The sequence below is a fragment of the Calidris pugnax genome, unplaced genomic scaffold (assembly GCF_001431845.1).
Source record: "Calidris pugnax isolate Ruff unplaced genomic scaffold, ASM143184v1 scaffold273, whole genome shotgun sequence".
Taxonomy (NCBI): domain Eukaryota; kingdom Metazoa; phylum Chordata; class Aves; order Charadriiformes; family Scolopacidae; genus Calidris; species Calidris pugnax.
Window position 1 is genome coordinate 14,924,090 of NW_015094508.1, and position 15,839 is coordinate 14,939,928.

At 41.1% G+C, this 15,839-nt stretch overlaps 1 protein-coding gene across 3 annotated transcripts in view; it reads left to right on the forward strand.

Annotated features, from left to right (window-relative positions):
- Positions 1–12,160, forward strand: part of OXCT1 (3-oxoacid CoA-transferase 1) — an 80,140-nt gene extending 67,980 nt beyond the window's left edge. Inside the window, exons 15-17 of one of the 3 annotated variants that reach the window (XM_014964931.1) lie at positions 1,761–1,862; positions 8,182–8,338; positions 8,505–12,160. In XM_014964931.1, the coding sequence (XP_014820417.1) occupies positions 1,761–1,862; positions 8,182–8,217 (138 nt within the window). In that variant the 3' untranslated portion in view covers positions 8,218–8,338; positions 8,505–12,160. Of the gene's footprint in view, positions 1–1,760; positions 1,863–8,181; positions 8,339–8,481 lie in introns of all 3 variants that reach the window. The other 2 variants (XM_014964933.1, XM_014964932.1) reach the window with 2 other exon arrangements.
- The last annotated feature ends 3,679 nt before the right edge of the window (positions 12,161–15,839 follow it).

Here is a 15,839-nt window from a genome sequence, read left to right on the forward strand (position 1 = left end):
AGCCCAGGACACGGTTGGCTCTCTGGGCTGCCAGCACGCACTGCCGGCTCATGTTGAGCTTCTCATCTACCAACACCCCCAAGTCCTTCTCCTCAGGGCTGCTCTCCAGCCATTCTCCGCCCAACCTGTATTTGTGCCTGGGGTTTGCCACGTCCCAGGTGCAGGACCTTGCACTTGGCTTGGTTGAACTTCATGCAATTTGCACGAGCCCACCTCTCCAGCCTCTCCAGGTCCCTCTGGATGGCATCCCTTCCCTCCAGCGTGTCAACTGCACCACCGAGCTTGGTGTCATCAGCAAACTTGCTGAGGGTGCGCCTGTTCCTACCTCCATGCTGTTTGTGAAGCAATTTACCCTCCAGTGCAAGTACATGTGAGCATCTCATATTGCTGCTGCTCAAAGTACATTAGTGGATGTTTTCAGCAAAGGATAAGTGACTTAAGGTTTTTACTGTAATCATACTCCTTTTATTATCAGTGTTTACATTTTTAAGGGCTTAGAGTAGTCCCTCTGTGAGCCATCTGTCATACTGAGTAGAATGCATCAAAGGTGCTGATGTAGAATTTGCTTTCTCCTGGTGGTATATTGCTATTGTAAATTAAAGGATTTTTTCTCCAGAAAGTAAGAGAAAATAAATGAAAATGTGGAAGTTTTTCCAGTCTTCTACTAACTGGCCACATACAAATGTAAGGTACAAAAAATTGAGAGTGAACAAGGACTGATGGAAAATAAACAACAAGCAGAAATTTCTCTGAGTCACCACTTTTCAGATCTGGGTGCTTTATTAGGAGATGACACCAATGCACAACAGTACTTAGACAGCATTGCAAATTGTTTCCATACTAGCTTCCTAGTGTGTATATTCCTTATGGCCAGCTTCTCTTTTAAGATTTACAAGAGCTGTCATTTTCAGTCCCATAAATCACTCATCTACCCAGAGGACAGCTGAACTCTAGTACACTTTTGTGATGAGCTTAAGACTTCACTTCCATTTCAAGTTCAATCTTCACTGGTCTTTTGCTACTGACTTACTACTTTTTTTCTTTTTTTTTTTTTCCAAAGAAAATTACTATAGACCTTATGGTTTCCCTGGCAACTAGCTTGCAACCTGTGTGTCTCCCTCTGGTACGCACCGTAAAAAGTGCACATTGTTTTACAGGTGTTTATATTTGATGTGATTGTGAGCCTTGGAAGTGGAAAGCATATTTTATGAGGATGTCAGAAAGAAGAGCTTTTGCTCCTTCAGCCACTTCCTCCCAGGCTTTCTATTAAAAATACAACAAGAAATCTTGCCTTTCATTGCTAGCTTCTGAAAATGCTAAAATTTGAACTGGGTGTGCAATAGCTGTTGGAGAAGCTTATAATCTGATGAAGGTGATCAACAACTCTGTACTGCTCTACTTTGGATTGTCTTGCAGCAAAGAGCGTCTCAGCCCTTTGCTCCAGATTTCCAGTTCTCACCAGATTGGAGCAGCAGACACGGTCCTCATTTCATGCAATGAAAAAGAGTTGTACGTTTTCCCCCAAAACTAACACCTGTCATATTTTACGTTCTTTCAGGTATAGATGAATGTAGCAGAAATCTCTGTTGGTCAGTCAGAAAAGTGACAAGTGAAATCAATGGATAATGGCATCTTTCGTTACTGAGGCAACGCTACCTACTTCAGCACACCATTTTGTTACAATATCACTACTTACATCCTCTGCTTACATTTTCTGTTTTGGTAATAAAAAGTAATTGTGTGCTATTTGAATCTGACAGGCTGTTTTTGATGTGGACAAGAAGAAGGGATTGACCCTTGTGGAAATCTGGGAAGGACTGACAGTGGATGATATCAAGAAAAGCACTGGCTGTGACTTCACGGTAAGTCATTTTACGACCAAATATAGTTAGTTTGGTGTCAGAACAAATATTCTCCACAAATATCACATGAAGACTTGTAGATGTAGTAAGTTTTGTCTTCTCCTCATAGGTGAGGGCTGAGTTAGATTGTCTGTGGAGTTTACAATGAAAATGAGAAGATAATTTAGGGCTAACCTTGTATGATTATATTGGAAGCATTAGAAGCTAGGAAATAGAGAGGAGATGGAGAAATGACTGAAGGGACAATGTGGATAGGAAACTTTTATGATGTCAAGAGGGGATCTGATTCATATCTCAGAGGTAGGTGAGTATTTATTTTTCCACTATATAAGTTAATTTACCTAACTCTCTGTTGCTAAGTTTTCATGCTATGTTTAGGTGGGGTTGTGAATCTTCTCAACAAGGGTGACTACATGTGTCTACTCTGTGTTATTAGTGCCAATCAATTAAATGCTTACTGTTGATGTCTTTGCCTATTCTCTCTCATTGCCTTGCACAAACGAAACTTAGGCTCAGCATTAATGCAGAAATCCACTGTCTTTTGATCTTCACATTCGTTCTTAAGTCTTACTTAATGCTAACACAAAACTGGCTTATTAATAGAGAACTGCATTGCACCAGATTGTAACTGACTGCATATGTGGGGTTGGTAACATACAGTTTCTTCATGGCCTTCTCCTACGTGCACATTATGAAATTTTTTCTTCTGTGTTGTGAAGTCTTTTGGGGCAGGTCAGCCCTGCTTCAGTGAGAACAGCAAGTATGACAGTGTACGAATTGTGCTGTAAAAATAGTTGGGGAATATTTGGTAATGAAGGGCAACGCTCTTCCTTTTTGCAGATTTTCATGGCAGACTAGGGCACATTACTGAAAGATGTCAGAGCAGTTAGTATGTGAAAGAGTTTGTAATTAAGACTTTGAACATTCTGTTGGCAGGAATCAGCCTGTGGAATTTCATTCATTTCCTATGTCCATAAGAGAGCATTTCTGATAACTAAATATGATAGTATATGTTTTTCTTGTGGAGTTTTAAATATTTTAAATAGAGACCTGTTCACTTCTGAAAACAGCCGTTTTTCTGAGAAAAATTGTTCGGTTAAAGATGAGCGACTTGCAACTGCAAAGTGCAGGAAACTTCTACAAAATCACTTTGCTCCATTATTAATTTTCCATGTAACATTTTATGGAAGTCATTATTATTTTTTAATTTACAGTGGAAACAACCTTCCATATTCAGCTATTCTGTGTGCAAAAGAAATTATTTATTCATCCTCTGACTCTGATTTAGGAAAAAATGATCAATTTTTTAAAACTTCAGTAATGTTGGGACTTCTTTTTCTTTGGCTGATCAGCCTGCCAAACAGCTAGCATCCAAAATTAAAAGATAAAATTGACCTTGTAAGTTCATATCTTTTGCAGTCAGTCACTGTGTTCTGTTCTTTAATTTGGGATTAACTTCATGATGAATTTGAAGTTGCCGTGTTTAGTAGGCATTTAGACTGAAACTACAGGAAAAGACTTTTGTTGTCAGAGGACTCCAGTCCTTATGTGTTCCAAACCTGCTTGTTTGGAAGGAGTTGGTTTCTTTTTGGTTCTGGTGACCAATAGATACATATTTAATTGAGAGAGTGTTACCGAAGGTAAAGTCCAACAGCCTAGGCTCAAGGCAATGAAAGCAGAAGCAACCAAAGAATTCAGAAAAAGGAGAGATAAGCCTCAAATGATTAAGCCTCAAATGAGATTAAGCTTTGCAGCAGCATGGTGGGTATGGTGGAGCAAGACTATTAGGACCAAAGAAAAGGTCAGCACCACCCACTGTCCCTCAGTGCTTCCCTGTAGATTTTACAAATGAGTTCTATAAATTTTGAATCATTAAAGTAGCCTGAAGTTAGCAACTAATGAGAGGTATTGCAACAACCCACACCTCCTGGGTCCATGGGATCTGTCTCGCTGGGATCAGGCAGGGACACTTCACAGGCACCGCTTCCGAGTTCTCCTAAAGGCAACCTCCGGCACGATCTGCTCCGTGTGGCTGCTGTGGTCATGCACGGAATCATCAGCTGCACTAAAGGAGATGTGGGCATGAAAAATGTAGATGCTGCTTGATTTATGCACTTTCATGTACTTACCTTGAAAGCACGTGGCTTGCATAAGTGCTTGCAAAGCACGTACCTCCACCAAGGTATGGGCTGGGGTCAGCGTTACTGGCTGATTGGTTGTTCCAAAGGTGCCTGAAATCTCTGTAGCACTGCAGATGGAAAACATGAACCACAGTGATTTGTTTGTAAAGCTGTGGCACGGAAGAGGCTATTCCTTTCTTTCTTTTTAATTTTTTTTTTTTTTTGCCTCCTGTAAAGAATGTTCCAAGGCCACAATGACACAGTCCTCCTCTCACTGAAATCCTTACCCAAACTGCTGTTGACATCTGTGACGGCAGTGATCTGTGATCACTGTTATGTAACACTGGACCCTTGATGGCCTGATACTCATATATAGCAAACACCTACAGCTCCTTAGCTTTGGAGTTCAGAAAACAGAGATTTGAGCATTGTGGTAGGCATTTGTTCAGAGAGCAACATCCTTAGTCCCTTTTTCTACATTTCAAGACTCTGCCTCAGGCTTCCTTGCAAGAATAGCAGTTGTGCTTGTTATTATTTATGTTCACTGAATGAGACATCTTGTTCTTGTTCATATTGATGACAGGAACTTTAGTGATATTGTATTGCTACAGTAGAAAGCAGGTTTTTTGGATCATATGTTTTGCTAGTTTGAAGCAGAACTAATGCATGGAAAATGAGGAGTTGACCCCTTTCCTAGCAGCTTCTTTCAGTGGATGCAGGGAATGATCTGAACTAAAACAAACATCTCTCTAGGTTCATTACAAGTGAGGTTTTAAGGGGTGGCTGTACCTTTATATATAACTGTCTGTCCCCATGGAGATTACTCCTTTTTGGAGGGGAGAACTTGATAGTCTAAACAGCTTTCTTGGAGACACATTTGGCTATACAGTCTCATTTTCACCACAGCCTGCTTGCATATCTGGAAAAACATCTTCTAAAGGACATTTGTGACAACAAAATGTCAAAGAAAACATGATTTAGAGTCAACGATCTTCATTATAGACTGGCATTATATAAAAAATAAACAATTTGCCTTCAATTTTACTGTGCTGTGAAGACAAGGTGTTGGCTTATCTTGTATGCTTAAATCAGATTTGCTGTAGCCTAGCGTATCGATCACCCTGGCAGGTAATCTGTTTGGGCTTGTACTGGCTTATACCTTTGATGAGACCATGAAAGAACGGATTGAGAACCATACTTTTGCAGATGTATTTCATTATAAAGTTAATCAGGATAACTGTGTTGTAAAAACTGCCCCCTTCCCCCCCTTTTTTTTTGGTCTTAACGTAAAAGTTCAGTTTTACAAAATGATCTTAAACTCCATGTTACCTTTTAGGAAAAGTGTCTGCCAAGGAAACATTGGGTAGTTTAATAGCAATTGACTAGTGTTTAAAAAGAAATTGACTGTCCAGGTTCAGGCCAGTGAGTAAAAAATAATAGAGGATATGGTTTTATTTTCTGGAAGTACATCTTCCTTTGTGGAAAAAGGCTGTTGCAGGATTGAGTCCATTTTTAGATGGGTGTTGTGTTTTTTTTCCTGATCAATCACCCCCACTGCAAAAGTCACATTAGGAACAGATTTTTGTACAAAAGCTGATGTTGATGTTGTGCTTTGCTTTTAGCTGCAATTTCAAATGATTAGGAGTTAATAAGGGATAATCAACTTTTATTATTTTAACAAATATGCTAACACTAATGGTCTTTTTTTTTTTTTTTTTTTTTTTGAGAACTGTTCTGTAATACAGTCTTCATTAAGCACATCCAGCTCTTACCAAATGTTGTGCTGTGTTACCAAATTGGCTGACTCTTCTGGGATTTAAAGCAATGGACACGGGGGGCTTTCTGCATTTCAAACTTGATTACTCCTACTTTTCCAAGCACAAACCATCCCTTTTGCTACGTTAGCATTTTTCTGCTTAGTTAATCGCATTTTATTTGGAGCAAGCAGCACTATTTGGGTCCCGTTCTGAGCGGTGCTGTGCTCTCACCACCCCTGTTGCCCAGGGGGACCAGACCCAGCAGCAAGTGACAGCTGCTGGCATCAGATGTGCAGGCATTTCATTTAACATGATATGCTCATTCAGATGTGAAACACTTGACGTTTTGATGGCACCAAAATTTACGGCGGCAGAAAAACAGTAATCTCCTCCAGTAATTGCTTCCTGTCTTTTTTTTTTTTTTTTTTTTCAGAATACAGATTTTTAGTGGTGCTATCTTCATCCTCCAGTTTTTGCCTTTGCCTCAATGGAACCATCCCTGGGTGAGGCAGAAATAGGCCCAAATTAAGCGAGGCACATTGGCACTTCAGAAGCGTTGAAACATTTCTGCAACTTGTCCAGAAATGCTGGTGCACTCAGGGAGTTTCTCCAGCTCCTCTACACTTGTACCTATTACATCTATTTATTATCCTAGTTCACACACAACTTTGAAAAATCAATGAACAGTTTCCATCCACTGAAAACATTTCATTAACATTTGATGCAGTAAACGCATTCTTCATGAAGTAAGCTTTCCTTGGTGGCTATTCTCATAAGGTTTATAAATGATGATATACAGTGGCTAGAGGAAGGATAATGTAGAACTCTAACTGGTACAGGAAGTGCAGCCCTGTACCTCTAAAAGAAAAAGGCTTTAATGCTAGGAAAGGCCCTTATATATCATTCTTTTATGAGTTAGCTTGTTCAGCACTGTTAAGTGAAAAAGATGGGATAAGGAGGCAGAGGGAATGCAGTACAGGATTCAGTGGGACAGATTAATCAACCAGGAGCCAGACTATCTGTGGAACTGTTTTTCATCCTGAACAAGTAAGATCTCATGAGTTATTTTTGATCGTCATCCTGAGGCACCTATTTAAATAGCATATTCCTGGGAACAGGAGATACTTAACGAGGCTTGAATCTTCTGTGGAGAGCTTTTCCTCAGAATAGTTGTGTAAACCTGCAGTCAGGGTTCAATCAAATGTTAACCATTGCTACTCTTCAAAGTCTTCTCTGTATTGTTCCTATTTGCACCTTCTTTCCTCATGTGCTTTCCTATTTAGGCTTACTGTGCTTTATTTTTGGTCTGCTGGATATCTTATAATACCACTAATTGATTTTTATGAGTATAAGGAATTAAAACAAGAACCATGTCCTCACATAAAAATGAATGTGAATGGAAAAAAGCAAGTTTAAAAATAAAAGATAAAATTAGAAATATTAAACTATATCATCATTAAACAAGTCACCTGAATGTGAATGGAAGAAGGCAAATTTAAAAAAAAATAAGTAAAATTATAAGTAATTAATACAAAGTATTGAATTATATAATCATCAAACAAATAATCAAATGAAATGTATACATAAACTGTAGGTACAGTATGTGTATAATATGTAAACATTTGATTGTATATTCCCTGCTAATATCAATGTTCCAAAACACACCGACTACTTCTGTCCAGACCCAGCATTGACAAAGAGCATCCTATCTCCTGGTGGGTGGGGAGGAAAAGCAGAATGATCTTGGCTGTTGATCAAAGAAGGAGAATCAGCAGTTTAAGATTCCTTGGCACGCTAATATTGCAGAGGCGAATCAATCCTATGTTGAATATAATCTGTTTTGTTGCCTCTACATCGTTCAGTTTATTGATGTGTAAATGCAAGTGGATTAGAAGGTGGTGGCTGAAGCTGTTGCCCATCTGCAGCTGTCTCTCCCATGGCTGTTCATGGCAAGCACAGCCCCACTGTACCCAAACTATGACCATTTATCAGCCAGTGCATTAACTAAGCCATGGCCTATTTGTGAGTTGCCTTTGTATGCCACCCTGGATGCTGTATAATTGAGGAGCTGCTTCACCAGAGTTCAGCTGTCCCTTCTGCTGGCGTTGGAAGCCATCTGAGAAAACTGTGCAGTTAGCAGGGGCAAGTAGAGTTAGCAGGCTGTCCAAGTTTAATCTGCTTGCATTCTTGAGTAAATAAACCAACTCAAAATAAATGAAGTTTAGAGGCTAGATACTAGCGCCACACATATCTTATATTCCTGCATCAGAAAATTTAGTTGTGGGTGTGTTTATGTCTGAAATACTGCAAATATATCAGTTTAAATAAATACAGTGTCTCTAGTCTTCAGTGGCACGTAGTTGACAGAGGTGGAATTGAGCGGTGGGTTGTACTGCTATGTCTGTATGCCAACTGTTGTGTTTTTTCCCTCCTTCTTGCTAGGTTTCGCCAAAACTAATACCAATGAGGCAGATTTAAACGTGAAATACAGACTGGGCTTAACTTGCCAGAAGGCTTGTTTCCAAATGGGAGCTCGGCGAAGAGAAATCCATGACTGTTTTGCAATTTTATGTCCTTTTTTTTTTTTTTTTTTATTATGGTGAGGGGAGAAGGAATGCTAAGGGAGTGCTGCTGAATCCTGACTTTTTGGCTCTGCTGGGGCTACTAAGTTTTGGTAAACCATTTATCAGAATTCCAGATGCTGACAGATTATTTTCTCTTGGGAAGATGATTTTTATGTCTTTTTTTTTTTTTTTTTTATTAAGGGCTTTGTAAGTAGTTTCCAGGCAGTTAAACTCAGACTGTGACTATCAGCCTAAATTGTATTTTACTTTCATAACATTACCAATTTTAATGGAAGGGTGAATTTATTCCCTGAATTTTGAATAATGTTGTACTAAAATGTTAATAAACATGGTCAAAAAATGCCTTGTAGTTTCTGCCAAAATGACCATGCAAAACTTGTGATTGCCTCTGCTTTTCCTGATGTCATTAAACTTACAAGTCACTTTATTGCTCTGAAACTACAGCACCTACCATGTCCATTCTGCTGTAAAGGTGTGGGGTTTTTTTCTGGAGTGGTCTATAGCAAACATAGACGGCTGTGAAGAGACATCAGAAATATGGTCTTCCCTTTTCCTGAACCTTTTAATGAGTCTGTGACAAAACTGTTTATACTGGTAGAAAAAACTGATGTTTTAGCCCTGAAGGTATCTTCTATTTCCACGGTGTGTGTCTGTTGGCATTAAGAAGCCTACACGTCCCAAAGTCCAACTCTGACCCCTTCTATTTAAATCATACAAACTAGAATGAAGCTAATATGAAGGAGGAATATTAAAAAGTCTCCTTCCCCATGCGGGCAACTGGTAGCTGCACAATGGTCCCGTGTGAACCACTCTTACTGCCCCGATATAATTCTTCCCCCCAGCCCTCATTCAAAGGTAAATGCAGATTGTTTCTTGAGTGAGGTCTGTTCTTCCAGTGTGATGTAGAGAAATGGGGGAAGAGAATGTTGTGGGCACTTGGGAGGCAGTATGTTTCGTTAAGGGTAAAAGCAGTAACTTTAGACCACTTGCTGATCAAGGCATTGGCAAAAACTAAAGAGCTTGGAACCCAAACTAAAGAGTTGGACTCACGATAGCTAGAATGAAGATGTAAGACAATCAAAATGAAAAGTCATTCTTTCATGCTGGTTCTGCTATTTGATAAAGATCTTCCTTTCCCTGTTATTAATTACAAAATGACTGCTATTTTTGCAAATAGATAATATGACAGCATTGGATCTCACATCCTATATCAGCACAGTGTGTCTTTGTTATACACAACAAAAATTGACTGGAAATCTGCATTTACTAAAATGCAGTGTTCTCTCCAAATATAATGGTTTCTGTCATTCATATAAATAGGAACACGTAAAAGTCTTCAGTTAAAATAATTCCTGACATAATGTTTGACATCAGGACTAGAGGAGACCAAGTGACTGAAAAACACGTAAAACGTGGATGCACAAATAAAGATATATAATATATATATATATGCGCCTGTCTTGCATGTGATAAGCAGTGTGGGGATATGGTATAGAAGGTATATCTAGTACTTGATAGATGAGGTATTCACCATAGTCGGTATGTGTTGCAGAAGAAATGTAACACATTTCTAGGGAACCAGAGAGGAAAATCCTGCAGTATTGAGCTTCTGTACTTGCCTTTGTACTGCATTTTTCTGTCTCTTTTATGGGTCAGTCATACAATTTGTCTTGATCCGCACATGGGTTTTATAGCAGTAAAACTGTTTTGCTTAGAGAGATTATTTTGTTTAGCTACACTGACTCTAAACAATTCTTTGATAGTCTCTTGTCAATACCAGAATGGGTTATCCTGCTTCCCACATGGGAATAAACAAAATGCCTTTGTAAGCACCTTTATGCTGGTACAGAAGTACTGCCGTAATACTAGGTTGCGTGACATGAGCTCACACGTGCTGATGGGCAGTGGGCAGCTGTATAGTCTGAACATATAGGCAAGACCTGATGCTGAACCCATGGGAAAGGAAAGCGTTGTACAAAGACTAGCTCTAATTTAATGATTAAACATATACAAGTGATTTGGTTGATATCTAATTTGGATGCAAGACTTGAAACTACATTGATCAAAGTGTTCCAGAATACCTTAACCCAGGATTAGCACAAGTGAGTTTTTACCTAGCTTTAGTTTTCACCCGTTTTCTTTATTTAGGTGTATTCCCTATGCTATTCTCTCATTCCAGACAAGTTACTTTCTTAAACTTTGGCCATTTCTATTGCTGTGGAGGTGGACTGAAGTTCTGCTCACAGATGTTTTGCAGGTTTAAAGTCTCTATACAACAAAAGTTGACTTTATTTTAGCTCATTGTGAAACAGTTTTGCTTTTGGACAGAGCAGCCCAGAGGCCTCTTCCCCAGCCCATAAAGACACTTCAGTGACCATTCTGAGCCGTGTGGTGCTGTACACAGCAAAAGGGGCCTACCTATGCCTTCAGGGACAAGGATGGGTGAAGAGCTACCCTGCGGGGATGGCTGCGATCCCTAAGGGCGTCTTGTTATCGTCACTCAAAGCTCTCGTACAGAGTACCCAGAATGCATTCTGGTTTTAGAGGGAGGAGCATAAGAACTATTATACAGGGGAAGGGAGTTACTACCAACTTATCCAGAGAATAAATACATGATTAAATAGCTGGAGAAGTCTTAAAGAAATCTATGAATGAAATGTTGATCTATTGCAATTACCGATGTTACATTAGTTGTAGGACTGATGAGCTAATTACAGTGAACATTTATTGACATATGTAAAGTACCATAGAAGTGTCTGAGGGCAGCACCACGTGTTGCTGCTCCTGCCATAGAACTACACTTTGCTGGCACACGCACAGAAGCCATCGTTGTCACTAACGTATGGCTACAAAAAGACTTATGACCTGGTAATGTCTGGGAGTTCAGCACTTTGGTTTCTGAAGCAAAGAATTAGGAGCCAAAAGCTCCTGAGTTTCAACTTTTCTAGTTCTCCACTTACTGCCTTTGGAAATGCCACCTGTGCTCTCTGCCTTGTCCTGTTGCTGAAAAGGGGATGTTCTTCCTACCTCACAGGGATGTTGTGGGGAATAACCAGCTAAGGTCTGTACAACAGGTCATTTTTTCTCTTCAGCTTGGGGATCACACTCGATCAAGAGTATGGAATAGTACTTGAAGATTGTTATGCATGCTGGATATCTGAGTTCTGTGTCTTCTTTTATTCGTGTCTGTTAATGCAAGAGAGCAAAAGTCAATATGATGCTGAAAACCGGGGAAGAAAAGGAGAACAGGCTTTCTCCGTATCCAACAGTGGTGCAAATATTTATGTCACACTTGATTTTTTTTTTATCTTGAGGACAATATATTGTGGTAAAATATTGGTATTGTTATGAAAACATCATTTATCCGCACAAGTTAATTGCAACAAGCTGTGATTCCATTTTTTGATTTGTAAAGTAGGATTAGGAATTAAAGCACTCCTAAGTGTTTCCTTCTCTGTGGACGCCAAGCATGGTTCATCGGTGAGGTATACTCTGCGCAGTAGGTGCAATGATTGGTGTTGCAGGGGTGGAAGCTTCTTGTTCCTCTTTAGTGGTTGATGATGTGCATGAAATTTTATTGGGGCACCACTGAGATCATCCCCTGCTTGACAGCACTTCACAAGACAGGGACAGTTGGTAATCTTTGTCCTGAAGAAGCAGATTCTACTATATTATCACATTGGACTTATTTCACTTTATATTTTATTGACTTTTGTCCCTGAAAAAGCAGAAAGAAATATAGAAATGTAGTTGTACTGTAAGCTCTGCAAACGACATGTCAAAGTCCTTCTATGTATTTGCAAAACAATCAATAAAATAAAGATTAAAAATCTCAAGTTTCATCTGTTGTTACTGTTGTTCGTGGCATTCTATTCTGCCATTAGAACCAGTAGAAGATTAGGTCATGTTCATAGCAGCACATCACACCTTAGCACACGCAAAAACCTTGGGGTCTTGGCTGAGGGTGGAGGGATTTGATAAACAGAAATAATGAAGCTAGAAACTCAGCTAACAGCTGAATTCTCCGCATTCTCTCTTCTCACGGGTGTCTGCTGGGTCAATCTCAAACACAATTATCACATTCATTTTTGTAATTACTTGTTTTTCAATCAAGTCAAATAATGGACTACATATGTAGTCCTTAGAGAAGTGATTTTTTACCTTTTGATTAGAACTGCTGTAGAAATGATAGCATTTGAGATGTTAATCATTGATGTTAGTGTGTGGCTACGCTCTGAAAATAGTGCTAGATGACACATGAGGACAAATTCCATTAACCACCTGGTGAATGACAAAGTAGATGGTGGCCAAGTGATGAAAATGCTCATCTGTGGATAGTGGGGTCATCCTCCCATACATGTCATAAGGTCATGAGCAAATATGTCACAGTGTCGCTTTATCTTCAGTATCATCAGAAAGCAAGTTGATAAACGTGAAGAAAAATGATTAGGCCCAGAAAAAAACCTGGATGATTTGCTCTGAAATGCAACTCTTCAGTAATTTATGTGTGGTCAAAATCCAGCAGTCTGTCACCCCTGGCAGGGAGTTGCAAGGTAAGTGCCAAAAACACTGAGATAACACACAGTCTTGGAGTTCCAAAATCCACTCATACAAATGTAGAAGGTAAAGTTTTCCTCTGACCAGAGGAGAAAGTTGGTTACAGGCAAATCTGGGCAGTTTTGTGCTATCGTCCCCCTGTACTCGGCACTGGTGAGACCCCACCTCGAGTACTGTGTCCAGTTTGGGGACATTGAGGTGCTGGAGCACCCTTCCAGAGAAGGGCAACGAAGCTGGTGAGGGGTCTGGAGCACAAGTCTTACGAGGAGAGGCTGAGGGAGCTGGGGTTGTTCAGTCTGGGGAAGAGGAGACTGAGGGGAGACCTTATCGCTCTGTACAAGTACCTGAAAGGAGGGTGTAGAGAGACGGGGGTCGGTCTCTTCTCCCAAGTTACAGATGTCAGGACAAGGGGTAACGGCTTCAAGTTGCGCCAGGGGAAGTTCAGGTTGGATATTAGGAAACATTTCTTTACTGAAAGGGTTATCCAGCATTGGAATGGGCTGCCCAGGGAGGTGGTGGAGTCACCATCCCTGGAGGTATTTAAGAAACGTGTAGACATGGTTCTTCAGGGCATGCTCTAGTGCCCAAGATTACTGGTTTGTGGTGGGGTACTGTGTGGGTGGGTGATGGTTTTTGGTTTGGTCTTGCATTGTCTTCTGCTGTTGCCTATTTTACAATATCCCACCATTTCTTGGATGCATTGCAGTAATCAGAGCCCCTTTTCTGCCCATACACGTCTTCTCCAGTAGACCAGGGGTCTGAATACATCTACACCGCAGCATGTGGGGAAGTTTTTGATGGAACAACTTCAGGGCACACGCGGGGCATGGTGGGAAATTCCTTTCCTGAATGTATTTATGTAACACCAGGTCTTGAGGCTCCAGCAAAGGTAGAGGTAGCTGTCGTGTTTGTGTTGCAAGAACTTGCTGTTCCTGCTTCACATATTTGGGTACGTGTTTGGAAACGGTGAGAGGATGGAAGAAATTCTTCCCTTCAATGCCAATGGGTTCTCCCTCTGCCGCCCATGGTACATATGTATTTTCTTTTATTGTATTTTATTATTGCAATGGCAGGCAAAAGCGAGCAGAACATTATTTATTTGTGGGAGTAGCAGAGTCTAAAACTAGGATTTCAATTTCCGTGCTCTGAGAGCTGTCCCCTGAGCATGCAATCCAGAGAAAAGCTGTTAAATTTGTGTAAAGCTGTGGTAGCTGGGGCTGCAGCTGCTACAGCGTTTCTGGGCATTGCCACTGCTGCTGTTGCAGGGGGTGGGAAGTGCTGCCCTTGCTGCAGTGCAAATCGCCACGCTCGTCACAAGCCTGTACCCGTGCAAGATGCACAAGCTGGTGTCCATCCACCTCGAGCAGTTTTCAACCCATAAGTGGTGCAGCCACAGTTCCTTTGGGAACATGGGGATGATGCTTTGCCCGTGTTAACCCAGCCGGGAGAGTGTTTGTGAAGGTTCTGCTCCTCACAGCTCTGCCCAGGCAGATTGGAAGCACATCTTGGTCATCCCAGGAGAGCAGCCGCCCCACCACGCTGTGGGGTGAGCCTTGGGGGAAACTTTATAGACGGGATTGCAAGGGTTTCGAGGCTGAGAAGTCAGGAAGGAGCAGGAGACGGTCACCTACTGGTGTAAGTCAAGTCCTTCACCCAGCAGTGGCGAGGCCTGAGTTGTCCTTTGAAGAATGGCTTTTGTTTTATTAACAGGGGCTTTAGACCATGTAAGCAACTTTCTGGCTCCCCTGTGTGCAGGAACCCCCCTGCTCTGAGCCTGGTGTCCCAGGGCAAGCGCAGAACGAAACCCCAGAGGCACCTACAGAACTGGCAGGTCAAGCAGGGCACAGAGCTGGATTTTTCCCTTTTAAAAGTAGATTGCCTAAATCAATCAAATATCCTCTTTTAAGTGCCTATGTCAGTCACTTCTAATTTTTCAGCTAAGTTCCTAAATATTCCCTTTGGTTCTGTCAGCTGGAAAGTACATAACGCACAGGCAGAAAAGGGAATTGAAATCTTGTAAATGCAGGGAAAACATGTCACAAGAAGCACAAAATCCACAGCCATAAGGAGAATTAGTTTGCATCAACTGAGCAAAAGCAACGTGAAAAGCAAACTTATATGTTACCCAAAAAAAATAAAGGCAAGCCACAGAAGAAGCACATTGGTACCACCTACAGAAAGTATACATTAATTCTAGGACAAATTCAGTCTCATCTGTTTAGATGGTGTGTGAATAAAGACTATAAATTGGATCTGCTGCCCAAAATCCTGCAAAATAGTGCTTCCCCCACCCGTTTGAAAAATCTGGCCGTATGAGCAATTAACACTTTCTCTTAGATCTGTCCAAGAATAAAGCAAGCTGTGTGAGGCTATAGCAGGCAAAGCTGTCTTGTCCAATAAATATCCCTAAAAATAAAATCTCTAAAGCTATAACCAGGCACTCTGGCTTGACAGTCGGTTCTATCTGGTTCCATCTTCCACTCACTCCAATAAAAACCATCACCTGTGCTTTTGTCCTTCTGGCGCCCTCCTGATCCTAAAGCTCCCTTTGCCAGAAGAAGACTGCTCAGATTTCACCATTCCCCCTGCTCCCCTGGGCTCGTTCTCGGGTGAAGGAGAGGAGGTAGAAGCATGTGTCCGTGCGTCCTCCCAGCCATGCCACAGGGACAGCCAAGACCAGAAGAGCAGGTCCTGTGAGGTGGGTGCACCTTAGCAGAGGAGGCTGTGGCGGGGTGGGCGTTGGTCTCTTTTCCCAAGTAATAAGGGACAGGATAAGAGGAAATGGCCTCAAGTTGTACCAGGGGAGGTCTAGATTGGGTATTAGGCAATACTTCTTCACCAAAAGGGTTGTCAAGCTTTGGGCCAGGCTGCCCAGGGAAGTGGTGGAATCACCAACACTGGAGGTATTTGAATGATGTGCAGATGTGGCGCCTAGGGACATGGTTTAGCGGTGTCAGT